Genomic DNA, 16604 nt, shown 5'->3' on the forward strand with positions numbered 1-16604 from the left:
TTTCCAGCGTTCTCAGTCCTGCTACCGTAAGTATTGGATGAAACTCACACCAAAAATCCAGTGATGCTGATTTGACCACAGAAATGTGAACGGCGGCTCATTTGACTGCAGTCAATGTGAAGATACCATCTTCTCTTCTCCAGAACCTGAACTAGACACTAGGAACAGATGAGGGTTTAGTGCATGTGCAGCAGAGCTGTTGATGGAAAGAAGATCATTCATTCAAACAGAGTCTGTCCAAGACAGTTTGATTGATTTAAAAGGAGAAATACTCGGAAATGCAAAAACAAAATTATTACTTATTACATTTTTTCTCTTTCATAAGAAAAATGCCGCACATACATGTTAAAAACTCAAAAAACATGATTTTCTTCAGACAGGGATTTAAAAAGACCTGCTCAGATGAAAAACGTGTTTAACATGTTCTTGTGGCATTTTTCTGATGATGGAGGACATACATTAAAAAAAAAAACATTTAAAATTGCATTCTCTGAGTATTTCTGTATTCAAATTGTTTGTAAATGATTGTAGCAGTGACATAGCAACTACTATGGCAAGCCACAAGCCCCAGTCCACTTTATTCAGACGTATCCATTTGTAGACTAATAGATCCATGAACGTCTTTATTTTTCTCGTCTGATCTAGAATTTGGATCAAAACTATACAGCTGGATAACTCCAACTTTGCTCAACATTTTGTTGCACCGGTACTTTTAGGTTGGGGTTGTGAGGGTCTGTAAGCTAGTGGGAGAGTATAGACAGATAGATCCCACCCACAACTCAGAGGCAGATTTCTAATGAACTCCTGCTGCTCTGCAGAAACTATGTCCTATAAAACAGAACAAGTTTTTAGATTTTGGGCAAAAACGGCTTCAATATAATCTACAAATGAAAAGACGATTGGAGTGGGACTGTAAACTTGAGCAACATTACTCTTTGAATTTTTTTATAATTTAGTCAAATTAAGCTATTTACTAGTATTTAGTGGTATAAGTAATCTTTACAAATTGCCTCCGTCTAAAACCAGGATTTGTCTATAGAAGCTACTGGAATCTGGGATGGGTCAGGCAGTGTTAAGTGGGAAAGTCGGGTGCAGAACTTACATGGGTGTCCTCTCTCTGCAAGGGTGGAGGAGGAAAGTAACTGAGTTAATAAATCAAAGCACAACACTCACCAGACAGTGGTACACTTGTATCACAGCCAAACACCCACACAAGTCCATTGTTGACTCGCGAGTGAAACAGGTTTGAACACATTGAGGACTGTTATTATCATGCACAATTAAACACGGTCTCATTCAAACATATGCTCACTGAGCAATTATTGGGTAGAATCGCGGCGATTGATAAGACAAAGTAATTTAAGCACAACAATGCAGAGATGTAGAGCATCTAATCCTGTAATTCCATTAGCAGGCTATGAGTGTTGTTGTGTTGAATGTGTGGCGGCCCAATGGAAGTACAGGAAAGTAGAGGACAAAGGGGCATAGTAATCCACAGGAAAGGAGGGCTCACCTGTTTGACAAGCCAGATCCACGTCCTTCTCAAAGTCCGTCTGAGAGGAACGCAGAGTGAGAAAAGAGGAAACACAATAAGAAAGTGCACCCACACTATTAGTAGACTATAGGTCCAATGAGTCACGATACCCTAAGAATGGTAAGATGTGTCCAAGAGATTCAGTGTTGAATAAAAGGATAGCCATACCTAATCTGTTGAGTAAAATTGCTGTTATCCTTTAAAAGTTGAGAAAGGACTGAGCAGAAAAGCTAAACAATAGTTGGGTCCTGCACTAATACAGTCTTCTCGATTTGTATCAAAGCAGCAGATCTAAGTACAGACTATAGATACGTGAAGGAAATGGAGTTTCTGGGAGCTACATAATGTTACTGTATGCCTCATCAGTCACTCCACTATCATCTAAATAGAGGCAGACGCAGACATTTGCACAGAAACACAACTATTATCTGCTGTGCCACATGAAGCAAAACTTTGCCATCTCCCAGCAGGACTTGGAAAAAATAGTAGACAGAGAAAAAAAGGCAAGTGCTTTCTTCTTTACATGCATGCTAGCCACACAAACACACGGGCGGTCTTAAAGCGTGCCTGACATTTAAACTTAATACTAATAAGGTTTGTCGGTGTGATCAGTAGCTGCCCTTATGGGGGAAGTTGGCTGTCCGGTGGGGAAAAATAGGACAAATTTGTACAGGACACGAAAGGGGTCCTACAGGAAATCTTGAGATCGCCTGTATAGCGAAAATTGGAAAGCAACTCACCATGCAAGGGTAAGTCAGGGGGAGAGAGTTGAGACCATTGACTGTATAAGTAGGCACTGGACTGAGCAATCCCGTCCTTCTCGTTTTCCAAATAGGAAGTACCACTGGGTTGCAAGAAGGCCAAAGTCTCAAAGACTTCCATTGAGAAATAGACAGTCATTTCAAAGTCATTTTATCTGTCAGAATAAACATTCTTGCTCAGATACATTATTCTTATCACGTTCTTTCTAATACTATTTTTTAGGGCCAGGAATTAATCAAATAAAAAAAATAAAACATACGAAAATAATGGCAAACCTGGAAAAAATTATTTGGGATTAATCGCTATTTTTTTTTTCCTTAGTATTTGCTGACCACTTGTTATCTGCGAATAATCACAACATGAAATCACACACGAAACTCTACATTTAGAACATTTATTTTTAATTACGCTATCTATAAATTACAAAAAAAATCAGATTAATCATACTTTTGTGTTGGGGTAATCACGATTAATCATAATGTTTTACCAGGTAAAGTTTATTTGTACAATTTGGCACCAGACCACGGATCAAATAGTCCGCTTTTTGTGAAAAAGTGATCTAAACCACAAAAATAGCAAGAATAAAGCACTAAAAACCGATTGAATATTTATTTTTTGTAAGTGACCATGGGATAATACCCGACAAAATGTTTTAACGCACGCCGTGGAAGCCTGAACCAGAGAGTTAAAGCGAATAACTGTTTCTTCGATTAATTTGCGTTAATAAATATTAATGCATTAATTATTTTTGATAAATTGCGTGCGTTAATGTGTTATTGTTCACAGCCTTACTATTTTTTTAAAGATATTTTTTCTTTATTGCTAGTTTTTCCAAGTTATAAACTGACCAATTGGATGCCTCAGTAAAAGCATGTGGCTCCCGCTGGCCCCGCCTCCAACATTTGATTGACAGATTTCCCTGAGCTGCTGTCAGTGGGAGGGGTGTGGACTTTGAACAAGCTGAAACTAGCTCACTCATGATTAGTGACAGTAGTACCTTTAAAAAAAACGTAACTCAGACCAACTCAAACTAATCGCCGTCAACTGGTTGCAATCATTTGCCATATGGCGCTGGACGTATCAGGAAGTGACGGCGAAGGCTCTAGCCTGATTTCACGAGGGCTGGAAGTAATGTATTTCCTATGGGGGACCTCAACGCTTGCTGTGCACAGTTTGTACTTATACAGTCAATGGTTGAGACTTAGACATGTCGTACTGATATCTCACTTTTTCAATCTCCCAAACCCTGCGCACTGTGCAAGGGGCCCCTTAGTACTGTACAAGTGATGAGTGCACACTTACTGTTTGCAGCCCGGCAATTAAAAATTTAGAAAATTAGATAATCTGAGTGTTTTTCCCTACAGGACGTGAGGGTGTCCTACAGTATGACTTACACACCCCATCAAGACATTCTCATTCTTGTCGATTCCTTGAGTCTCGTATGGCTACCTTAAGGGATGTCATAAAAATGGAACGCACCATTGTTGTGCGTTTGGTAATGTGGAGAATATTGTCAGTTGCGCACATTTACGAAGTGATGCTGTTGGACGGTGACCTTGTGCCACACAGGGTAGGGTGCGTGCATTGGTCCCTTACTGGACATTTAGGGTTAACACTTTCTCATTCCCAAATTTTCATATATTGACACATGGTTAAGGAGCCCTTTGCGTCACATAATGTACGTTTAAGGTGTCCCCAAAATGTCTTTTTTTATGTGCATGCTGTGCCAATTAAACCAGGGGTCCAGTTGTTTGATGGCGACCAAACCTCAAGATGTGGCCAGTAGAGATACCCTTACTCGGTGCCCTAATCCTATAGTCTTGTCCACTTCTGGTACCATGTCAATAACCGGTAACAGATCTGTAACTGATACTGATCTGTGTCCGATAGCGATCAGCCTCCGGTACCGATCAGTGTCCAGTACTGATCTGTGTTCAGGTTAGGGTTAGAATACCAGTGTGGTCCACGTCCTGGTACCGGACTGTAACCAGTAACGCATCTGGAACTGATACTGATCCATGCTCAGTCACGATCCGCATCTGGTGCCGATCTACGTTCAGTATCGGGTTAGGGTTAGGATACCGGTGCAGTCCATGTCCTGGTGCTGGACCGGTATCGGTATGCAGCACGTAGGTTGAGGACCCTTGAATTATTTGGAATAGCCAACATTTAAAAAAATGTTGGGGACACCCAAAACGGCAATTTTTGACCCGAAGGGTCCTTAACCAAAGGCCAACATGTGATGACTTTGGAATGGGAAAATGTTGACCCTATATGTCCAGCATGTGGTCAGTAATGGGGTCACACTCTACTAATGACTAAAGTGTAGCTAAGGTCATCACAACAGCACTCAACAGCATCACTTTATAAGTGTGCACAACTGACATTATTGTTCACAATAACAAAACACACAACTATGGTGCTTTCAATGACATACGTTAACCCCTTGTGTTACCCCAGGCACATTTACATTAAAAGTGGGGTCATCTAGGCCCCATCAGATACCATGAGGGTTAAGGTGGTCATACGAGACTCAAGAAAACTACAAGGCACACCTTTGCTGCCCTTAAGTTGCGGCTGTTCCTGTCTATGAGCCTCCACACCTGATTAACCCAAAAAACCTGTAGCACCAGAACTGGCCAACCGCCCCATACAGGTGCTTGTAGCTAAGGCATTATGTAGCTTCTGTGTAAAAACACCGCTCCATCGAGGAAATGCAACATTCATAAATGCACAGGAGACTGATCTGAATGAAGAAATAACGTTTTCAAAATAGCAACCGCACTCTGATTTTTTTTTTTAATAAACTTTTGAAGAATTCATTACTATGCAGCTGTGGTCCTCTCTACTCTCAACACAGAGCCTCCCCCTGCCCTCCGCGGGATTCACTTACAAAAGCCTTTCTTTGGATAATAAACCCTAAATCCTAGACAGTTTGGGCACACCATATAGAAAAGGTGGAGATGAGAAATTAAAAAAAGGGAAATGATAAAATATGAGAAACAAAAGTCGTGCACGAGAAGAAAAGCTCTTAGTAAATGAATTCCCTGCAGCGGGGCGATTCAAGCTTTATCATATGGGGCAAGAAGAATAGAATACTCGAAGCTCACTCTATAAAACCAAGAAAAACACTGACCTTATCTCAAACATTACTCTTAACACATGCAAGTGGTTTAAGGTTAAGTACTGCATGCATTAAATCACAGTTGCTTTTCAGATACATCACAGCTATTTCTATTCACACATAAAAGGTGCAATGTGTAATCAGTTCAGACTTAGATTATGTTTGTTTCTTCCCAAAGAAATTTCAAGTGATAAAGATATCCGCGTGGAACGAAGTTTAATAACTGGACCTGTTTTTAACACTGTACCTCAGCATTTGATTGTGAAATTTCTTATCCAACCTTCAGAAATAACTGTTTTGGACGCCTGTCTCACAGAAAAGATAAGAGGAACTCCTAAATCAGAGTTCTCAAACTCAATTTACCTTGGAGCCACTGAAGGCAGAGTCCAGCTGAGTCTGGGCTGTATGGGGTTCCATTTGAGCCAAAATATTTTTTTGCGTCCACTGTCTATGTTAACTGAACAAGTTTATTGAACATTTGTTCACGTCTATGTTCCACTAAGCAATATCTTCTGCATGTCCTGTGAAACAACAGGAGCTAATGATGCTAGCAACTGTTGCTAAGGACTTTTCTGATCCAACGAAAATAGCAAATGAAAAGTTTTAAGCATAACAAAGCAAATACAAAGTCATCATCAAAGAAGCATGTACATGCAGAAGATACAGCTTAGCAGAGAGTGAACTTTCATATCATGTTGGGGCTGCAAAATATTAACTTGGGGGCCACAAATGGCCCACAGGCCGACAGTTTGAGACCCCTGTACTAAAGCATATTTTTTTAATAAAATTTCACACACAAACAGGAAAAGTTTTAAAATATTTTAAAAAAAATGTGTTAGAGGCTATATACTTCCTAAATAAAACTACAGGTTATATAGAGGTATAATGATTTCCCAAAGTAAAAGCTTAAAATAAGACTATTTATGAATCCACTATTTTCTTATGATGAAAAAATGGACAGTTTATATATATTTAATATATAAATATATATATATATATATATATATATATATAAACGACATTAAAAAAATTCAATTGAAATTGTTCAGCATTTATGCACACTAATCTTTCTCAGAGACTTATAGGAAGTTTCTAGGGCACTCAGTTTTGGAATTGTAGGTCCAGACAGCTTAACAAAATGGCAAATGCACTATGTCATGAGTAATGAAGGAATTTCGACATAGCTGGAGTAATATTCCCACCCAGAGATAAATATTTTAGCTCAAAAATAACATAAAATTAGAGTTTTGTTAAAAGTTACAATAAGCATTATTTTAGAATTCTGTTTACTAATTTTTCCCCTTTTTGGTCAAATATGAATTTACAGATTGCACCTTTTCTATTCACTAAACTATGTCTAACTATGAATCATTAGGCTTTTCTGCCGCTGACATACTGCTCGGTTGCTGATGTGATTATGGGCATGGTTGTGGGTATTGTTGAGTATTGGGATGTGCTCATGTGCGTGGTTGTGGTCTAGCCCGTAGTTGCAGTCGTTTCGGGGCAGACTGTGGTAACAGGCTTGTTGGCATGTCTGGTGGCACGTAGGTGGGAGTGGTTGTGGGTGACAACCCGACAGGCACAGGGGAGTGCTGTGACGAGAGCCGTGCTGCTGTCCACAGACGCTTGCACCTGCACACTTCTGATAATGTAAAAACAGAATTAAAATGTCACAGGAAATTATAGACTTTATATTGGATAACAAGTGCAGCTAATTTTGTTTCTTCCTTGGGTTGACTTTTAATTAGATTAACAACAATCAACTTTGTGTCTATAAATGTCAAGAGTTTTATACAATTTTATGTGGAAGTAGAATAACTTCTGCTTTAATTAGTAATGTTATTATAAGAGGTGACAAACCCACTAAATATTTTGAGTAAACATTATGTAGGTTTTTGGTTTATTACCATTAGTCACCCTTAAAAACAATCTAAAAAGGCATCTTGATTATCACAGCCGCCTATTTGAACAGATACCAGCGATCCTCCTTAAGTAAACATCACAAGCCCTATTTAATGATAACAAAATTAATGAAAGTTTAATTAGTAAAGCTGCACCTTAACTAAGGATAGAGAAAGTGTAGCGTCGGCTCTAGTGAACTGAATGATGGCTCACGAGCCTAATCTTGATCACCTCACAGGAGCATTGAGAGACCCATAACCATTACCACAAACAGGTCTGGGGGAGGAACACAGGGAACGACGGCGAGAGTGAGAGCTGCGCACAGTTGTGGTGTGACCGCACTGACATTGGGAAGGCATTCAAAGTCTCTGTGATTTATAGCATTATTAAGCGCATTTGGAACACAGAACACAACTTATGGGATTTCTCTGAGCTTTAAATAAAGATAAAGAAATGACTTTATTTTCTGCACTATAAGGCACTCTTAAAGCCATATTTTTTCCTTTTTTCAAAAAATGGCCGTGCATCTTGAAATCCAGAGCGTGTTATATATGTAATAAATCTGGTTATGCTTACTGATGTTGAAGCGGTTTTTAGAGCTACACAGTACTCTAAAAGTACAGTACTCTGGTAAAATTTCTGCTTGTCTTTTTGTACGAATTGCAAAAAAGATATTATCGTGAATTCACTAAGGCGGCTAACGTGTAGCGTTGTCGAACAGTTTTTTTTAACAAGTGGCTAACAAGCTTGGGAGTTAGCATAGTGACAGTAACGTTTGTTTTAGCAGTAGGCCCATCAGTCTGTTTTTTACGTGTTGCAAACTGGTGTTATTGTGAATATGCTAACATAGCTAACAATGTGTAACTAACAGTGTGTTTTTTCCATGTGTTACTTACAAGGTTGGGAGTTAGCGTAGTGACAGAAACATTTGTTTTAGCAGTAGGTTGCAAAGAAAGTTGAGTGTTAATCTAAACATGACAACACAGCTAACATGTAGCGACGTCAGAATGTTTTTTTTTTTTTATGTTGTTAACAAGGTAAGGAGTTAGAATATTCACATTGACGTTTGTTTTAGCCGTTTCAATCTTTTATTTTTTTTACGTATTGCAAACAAAGTTGAGTGTTATCATAAATATGCTAACACAGCTAAGATGTAGCAGTGTTACTAAGAAGGTCTAGAGTTAGTATAGTCACATTGACGTTTGTCTTAGCGTTGTCAATCTATATGTTGCAAACAAAGTTGAGTGTTATAAATATGCTAACACAGCTAACATGTATCGGAATGTGTTTTTTTCACGTTACTAACAAGGTGGAGAGTTGGTATAGTTGCACTGAGGTTTGTCATAGTGTTATCAATCTTTTTTTTACGCGTTGCAAACAAAGTTTAGTGTTATTGTAAATATGCTAACACAGCTAACATGTAGCGCTGTAACGGCAAACAAAGTTGGGAGTTTGTTTAAATACTGTATAATACAAGGTTGGGAGTTAGCGTAGTCACACTAGCGCTAGTTTTAGTTGTATCCTGTCTGTTTTTTGTTTTTTTTTTACATATTGCTAAAAAGCTTAGGAGTTGAGGGTCTTGTTAATATGCTAACATGGCTTCAAACAGTGTGTTACAAATGGGTTCTAGAGTCACTCTGAACGGTGTTTATAAAGTCTGACTGACTGATAGATTCATCTCAGACTCTTTTGTCTTCTATAATGCGGCCAATAGCTCAGTACTAGACATAAATTGGAAAATATACCATTTATTGTGAAATATTATCCAGTGTACCTTATTGTGCAGAAAATACAGTAGATTAGGAATAAAAGAAAAAGTGTCTGTTTTGAGAATGCCTGATAAGTGTTTTGTGGATTAAGAAGTAGTTCAGCTTGAACCAAAATCATAATTAAGAGGAAGCTGTTTAAGCTATTGCTATTATAATATTATATAATGATGAATTTTCTAACAGAGTTGGTTTGGGTATGACTTCAGGGTGAGAACATGAAAACTGAACATTTTTGGAAATGTAATGAAGATGCATTATGCATTAAAAAAAAGACTCAATTAAGAAAAGCAAGAAGAGAGAAAGGCTGATCGGGTTTGATCACTTCACCAACAGCAGCCATGTTTCTGTCTGCCGAGGCTGAAGTCTGCCGGTCGCCCCTGTTGGTTACCATGATGCAAATGAACTGCAATGTGGATGAAATGAAATGTTATTCACCATGATCTGCACCTGTCCGTTCTTGCAGGAGTCTGGGGAGTTTTCACTGTCGTCCTTACATCCCCCCATCCGACATCGCACCGCATCCTGCACCTAGGCGGTGTTCAAGGAAAGGGAGAGCACGGGGTGAGGGGAGAATAATGAGGGAAAGGGAGACATGATACAGAAGGAAAAAAGTTTGTAGAAGCACTTTTAGTCACAGTTTAAAAAAAAAAGTCAGGAGCCTGAGGTTCTTCCTTTAAAGGTTCTGTACATTCTTTATTCTTTCATGTTGAACTGAATCCAAAATTATGTGAAAAGGGCAGAGTTAAAGAAGGAGCCAAATCCTCTCCTAAGTAAGTCATCTTATAGATTATCGAATAGTGAGTGGAGTGCTGTAGAGAGCACAGAGCTGTACTTCAAAGTGACCCGTCTGAGCCTTGTGAGATCTGTGGCTCTAATTAAAATCAACAAGGCGGCGTAAAGATGCTCCAACCCCTGAGCTTTCTGGGTGTCAAATTGTTTTTCTTTATCTCCGCACTGCAGTAAACTCCCATCAGTCAAAACCCAACTCAAATGTATCCCTGTCATCTTCAACAGAAACTCTCCCATGATTCATTTCTGCATTATACAGTAGGTGTCCCCATACAGTTTTGTGGGTAGAAATAGGGATTTTCTTTGCATGTGCTGCTACAGTCAGTAGCATCTGATTAATACTGTATACATTTTTTATATTTTCTACTATGATGTGTAAATTATCTGTAAAATAAATCTGCTAAAGCAAAGTTTTACATCAAAAAATCTTTTTAAAAACGACCTTCTGTCCTTGCCCCAATATGCGAGCACGGAGGGAATAGATTTTTTAAATTAAAAACCTGTTTTTAATTTACTTTTTCTGGTTGGACTCCTTAGCTACGGATAAAAGAAAAATATACTAAATTTAAAAGCGGGCAAATTTATTACTCTAGAGAGTTCTAGGTGTTGAGGGAAAAAAAAGATATATTAGAGTTTGAAAATGGTCCCACTAGAAGAGTCTCGGAAATGAGTTTCCTCTGCTCTGTTAACAGTCCAAGTGTCATAACTACAACAGTAAAAATATGGACAGAGCTTGTAAAAAAATCAATTCAATAATGGAATGACAACCCAGCTGATTTTCAGATGAGAATAAAAAACTGTCTTCCACTATGAATACTGCCACAAAGGTCTCACTCCAAAGACAGCCAATGGAGAACTTCTCAAAGGTCTCAAATTATAGAATATTTTTGCAGATAAAAGGGTAAACGTGACCACACTGGTCATCTGGAAACTTTTGGTTAAGCCTTTCTTGTTCATCAAAACCAGAAACGTATAGAAACATTGCCAGTAGGAGTTGTTTTTGTACTGACAAGGCTAACTCTTTCACAACGGAACTTTAGCTACGGTGTTGACGTTTTTGAATGACCCTAGCTCTTCAAAAGTTATGCAATTAAGGTATTTCCAACAAATTTTGGAGCTAAGGAAAGCATTTTTGCACTGATACTCAACAATTTACACTAGTTGAGTGCTTAAGCAAATGAACAAATTCTGACAAAATTTGAAGCTAAAAAAAGCAGTTCTGAGGCGGTATACATTACTTTACGGTAGCAAAGTGTTTACGCAATTAACGAAATTCCAGCAAATGCTGATGCTAAGAAAGACGGTTTTGCGCTGATTTGAAACACTTGAAATATTTTACTTTTCACAATCAATGAAATTCTAACAGATTTTTGAGCTAAGAAAAGCAGTTTTGTGGTGGTATTTATTTCTATAGGGTAGTGATGTGTTTAAGCAATTAACAAAATTCTAGCAAATTCAGATGCTAAGAAAACCAGTTATTTGTTCTGATATGTAACACTTTAAAGAAGCAATGTTTTACTTTTTTGAAACTGACAAAATTCCAACTAATTTTGAAGCAAAAAAAAGCTGTTTTGGGTTGGTATGCAATACTTTACAGGAATTGTGTTATTAACACAATTCCAGCTAATCCCAATGCAAAGAAAACAAGTTTTGCACTGATATGCAACTCTTTAAAGTAGCTTTCATAAGTGACAAAATTCTGCCAAATTTTCAAACTACGAAAAGCAGTTTTGCGGTGGTATGCAATACTTAAAGAAGTGTTTACACAGGTAAATCCTCACAGTACTTAAGTGTTTACTGAATTAACAAAATTAGAAAAAAAAATTAATAAAAAAAAGCAGTTTTGCACTGATATGCAACACTTTACAGCAGTGAGGTGTGTAACAAAAACAAGTTAATTCTTTCACAAATGTAAAGTTTACGAATATTGCTGATACTTCACAAATGTAGTGTTGCCATCGATGCAAAGCTGTTCTTACGTACTGGAATTTTGTTAATTACAAACTTAGATGGTTTGGTATTTGATGCATTCGATATAAAAGTTTATTCTCTACTTAAGGACTTTTCCCTCCAGATTTAAACTGATCTCATTTGCTCTGTGTGTGACGTCTCTCTCCATCTTTAAGAAGAAACCCTCCCCCCCCCCCCGCTACGATGATGAGTCGCGTTCTTCTCCAGTGATCTCTGCATGCCTTTATTCGTCCTCCATCATTTACTGAAACCAAGCAGCTCCCTCATAACCTTCTGTTCCTCTCCTTCACATCTCCTGGCGGTTTCTTCTCTGGCCGCCTCTTGGAGTTCTCAAATCTCCCCACGTCTCTCTTCTTCTCGGCAGGTCGCGCATGCTTTCATGCCCCTCTCATTCTTCTCCAGCCCCTTTACATGAACACGATGCTACTGTGGGGCTCCTCATGGAGCTGCACTTAACAGCATGCGTTTCTGTCTGCAGTGTTTTACTTCATGTTGCTGTGCACTTCATAGAGTCTCCTCCAACTCCCTGCCCCCATCACTCCTGTTTGTTCTGCAGCAGGGAAGGATTTGCGCTCGCTATCTTGCAACGGATTTTCATACATTTAGAATAAATAATTCCTGGATTTAGTGTATCCTGATTCCGGCTCCTTTTGTAATATTGATTTAATGCTGCTAAGCATTCGGAGGCTTTTAAAAATTCACTTACACTGTGCAGAGCGTTTAATATCCTAATGATATCTGGGAGCCAGGCGAACCTGCATGTGGTGTGTCAGCTACAAATGACACATTTACAGTTATGGAAAACTGATGACATTGGAAATACATTAATTGCGGTGCAGGGAGCATACACATCGACATGTGTGTTAATGCGAGTCTCTCGCATCTGCACAATGAGCTACAAATGCAGGATTCCCAGGGGCAAAGCAAAGCCTGTTTCAAACAGACACCAGGGGCTATTAGTGGGACTTATCGTCTTATTCCGTACAGAATCTGAGTAAGCTCCTTAAACCAGTCTTAGATCCGTTGGACAATAGTGCACTATCATACTGCATTATGAGGAAGAAGCACCACAATATAGGGCATAAATACCATGCTAATCTCTCCTGGGTCTGATTTGGCTCTGCCATGCTGTGGCCTGAGACTGACCTGGAAAATGAGGTGATTGAACGTTTCCTGATGAAAGGAGTCAGGAAAGCTGAGACAGCCGTGTGGCGTGGAGTTAAAAATTAATTAAGAACGGCTGCGGTTCACACATTGCTCGTTCAACAGGAAGCGGAAGCTGAACTAACCTCTCGCCGCATGGCGCAGTGGACTGTGATGATGACAAAACCTTGGACGGAGTCAAAGACGGCAAATAAGACCTGCAGGAGTGAAAGAAGAAGATTTTCGTCAATAAACGGGTTCTTTAAGTCGTTGTTTGAATCTTTGAAGCATTACTCTCTGCTAGAGACACCATTCAAACTTTAAAATGTTCAGCAACTACTACGTTTTAGGATAATTTGGACTTCAGCTTTTAGTTTAGCAACATGCTAGCTGTTTTGGCTAATTTAGACAAAATGCTAAAATATTGGCAAAAATAAACAGTTTTTTTGGAGTAATAAGGAGTTAAGCTAGTACTTTAACAATATGCTAGCTTGTTTGCCAAAATTAGACAATTTTTGATTTTTTTTTCAGTATAACTTGGAGTTTAGTTAATATTTTTTGCTAATTTAGACATTTTTCAAGTAATTTAGTCTAATTGGGAGTTTAGCTAATATTTTAACAATATGCTTGCTTTAATTTTGCCAAAATTAGATATTTTAGAGTTTTTTCTTTTGGAATAATTTGGTGTTTAGCATATATTTTAGCATTATGCTAGTCGTTTTGGCAAAATGATAATTTTTTTTCTTTTTTTGCGGCTAAGTTGGAGTTCAGCTGATATTTTGACAATATACTATATTTTTGGGCTAAATTAGACATTTTTACAATTTTTTGTGGCTAATTCAGCATTTAGCTAATATTTTAGCAAACTTCTGGCTTCAGCATTTTCAGCTATGAGCATTTTTAGCTAGCTATAAGTTTCGGTATCTTCAGGATCCACATTCAGCTCACAGCATTCACATTAACATTATCGCTGGTAATGCCATATATTTAGTTTATTTTGTTTTTTCTGAGGCTTTAGCAATGATTAAACAGTATTTGTAGCATTTTATGCTTATTTTTATCTTTTTAAGATATAGAAAGCAGAAATATGAACATATCTGTTAGAATACAGTTTTTTTCTCATTTAAATTCCTTATAATGTTTTGAACTGACAACATTAATGTTGCAGTGTTTATTATTTTATTTAGTAGTTATTTTGTGTTTTTTTCCCGTTACTTTGTGTATGTCTTGAAATGTTGAAACTGAAATGTTGAAAGAAGTTAGCATACTAATATGCTAGCTTACAGGTATTAGCTTGTATGCTATTTTACTAACATTCAGGCTAATCAGCTTGCAAAACCTTTGATTGTTTCTGAACACTAAGGTGAAATATAATGCTAAAACTTTCCTATTTGTCTATTTTGTTGCATTTTTATTATTATTTTTTCCTGCCTTTTGAAGCAACAGTTAAATAAAATTAATTCTACAACCTGCTGTCCTGCTTATGGTGTGCAACTCAACAATAACACAAAAGAGTTCTGCTTCCTCATCAGAATCAAAGTAAATACCCAGCGTCTTAGCAGGTCACATATCAAAGCTTTATTCAGCTTCTCCGCTCTACATTTGCATATTTTAGGGGCTGTGGAGACATCACCTGGAAGAGCGTGGAGCGGCGGTCAGTTATGGCGAGCACTGCTGACATCCAGGTCAGCGCTAACAGAGGAAGAACCACACAGGAGCTCCACAGAGACGCCCTGTCAGAGAAGGAGGAGAAGAAGACGCACATACCAGTTGAAGGGGTTGCGGAGGGACGACAGGAAGGGAGGGAGCAGACAAGGCAGCGCGGGAAAGTCGCGCAGCTCCACAAACACACAGACGGCAATCATAACTACAGTGGCAATCGATTTGACGCTGATTCACACTGCAGCTTGGATTAGAAAGAACGTCTGGACTGATAAGTGGAAGATGACGTGTAATCATGTAGATAGTTTTGATTCTGACAATTGCTGACAATTACATGCTTGACGGACACTAAGTGCCATGCTGGTGGACTGTGAGACAATAGGCAGAGGCTGGATAGAGACGGAGAAGACAGGCCACTGATGAGTGTGACACAAGGGCTTCTCTGGAGTAAAAAGAGTCACACTCCAATTTCAAATGTTCATGCTGTGTGAGCACAAATTCAGAGTTTTATAGCTGTCAGGCACACAACTTCATCGAGGAGCATGTCAGTGTCTTTAGAGGCCCGAGAGGCAAACATAAGTTCAAATGAAGGCTTTGAAGAGAAAAATACTGAAAAAACAAACCACTAATTACTCCTAATTTACAATACTTCAGTGAGAGAAGGCCTTTCAAACAAAAAACACAAAGAAAACACAACAATGAAGCTTAAATATAAAAGCATTTCCAGTGTTCTTTTAATTATGATTATGCTGTTTTTAGCTAAAATGGCATGGAGCAACCCCGCCCCCATTTCCCTCCGTGTTACTGAGCAACAGGGAGGTGCACAGGATATCTGAGGGGCATGGGCTCAAACTTAGAAAAGGGCACCAAAAACGTTTTGTTTGTTTTTTTTTTCCTTAAAGCAATATGACAATTAAGGAGATTTTTAAAAAATATATTTTAATAGATAACTACTCAGCTATATGACCTGTGTAGGTGAAAGTGATACAATTGTCATTTTAAAAAGTTATTGTCAACACGAGTTCATTCACTTTAGAGCTGCCATGATTAGTCAACAACTAATTTAATAGTTAATTAGTCGTTACTTTATATTATATGGAGTCAGAGTGTAGTAAAGTGGAAAGTTATAATGGTATTCTGCTAGCTTTTTGGGCTATTTTGGCATTTACTAAGTTTTTTTAGGCTAATTTGGAGTTTAGCTAATATTTTAGCGGCAGGCTAGGTATTTTGGCTATTTTAGGCTTTTTTGTATTTTGGGCTATTTAAAAGTTTAGCTAAAGTTTCAGCTGCATGCTAGCTGTTTTGGCTTTATTTTTTTTTTAGGCTAATCCAGTTTGCGCATGACCCGATTAGTCGACTAATTGTAAAAAATAATCGGTGATTTGTCGACTATTAGAATAATCGTTTGCGGCAGCACTAATTCACTTTATTGGAGGATTGGATTTTTTTCTTTTTTTCTTTCTCTTTTTTTATGTCACTAACAAGATTTAATTAGTATAAATTTGAATAAAAACTTTAAAAAGAAAAACAGGGCACTGGGGCACGGAGGCAAAACGGGCAGGTGCACAAGCCCCATTAGGTCCCTATGTGTGCTGAGCAACACGTTCTCATTCCCAAGTCGTCACATACTGACGTTTGGTTAAGGAACCTCCACGTCACGTTTTGACGTTTGGGTCCCCGACCCAACTCGTTGTTTTTTGACGTGCTGGCCTTTCTAATTAAATCAAGGCTCCCCATCCCACAAATTGGTACCGGTCCACAGACTGCACCGGTACCCTAACTCTAACCTAAACCCAGTACCAAAAGCAGATCGGTACTAGTCCCGGATGCATTGCCAGTTCTGGACGCGGAACCAGAGGTGGACAAGGGTAGGGTTAGGGTGCCAGCCGCCTACCGAGGTTCAGCCCGTGTCCGGTACCGCATCCAACTAAATGACAGGACCTCTAAT

The 16604-nt window shown here is 38.5% G+C and overlaps 1 protein-coding gene across 21 annotated transcripts in view; it reads right to left on the bottom strand.

The window, feature by feature from the left end:
* adgrb2 (adhesion G protein-coupled receptor B2) overlaps window positions 1-16604 on the bottom strand; it is a 346501-nt gene that overhangs the window by 40639 nt on the left and 289258 nt on the right. For 16 of the 21 annotated variants that reach the window (XM_036214184.1, XM_024293674.2, XM_024293614.2 and 13 more), the window contains 6 exons: window positions 14628-14727; window positions 13141-13212; window positions 9527-9619; window positions 6817-7062; window positions 1514-1553; window positions 1103-1117 (listed from right to left, as the gene is read on the bottom strand). In XM_036214184.1, the coding sequence (XP_036070077.1) occupies window positions 1103-1117; window positions 1514-1553; window positions 6817-7062; window positions 9527-9619; window positions 13141-13212; window positions 14628-14727 (566 nt within the window). The remainder of the gene's footprint in view (window positions 1-1102; window positions 1118-1513; window positions 1554-6816; window positions 7063-9526; window positions 9620-13140; window positions 13213-14627; window positions 14728-16604) is intronic. The other 5 variants (XM_024293648.2, XM_024293638.2, XM_024293541.2 and 2 more) reach the window with 5 other exon arrangements.

This window comes from Oryzias melastigma, linkage group LG11, assembly GCF_002922805.2.
Source record: "Oryzias melastigma strain HK-1 linkage group LG11, ASM292280v2, whole genome shotgun sequence".
NCBI classification, from domain to species: Eukaryota; Metazoa; Chordata; class Actinopteri; order Beloniformes; family Adrianichthyidae; genus Oryzias; species Oryzias melastigma.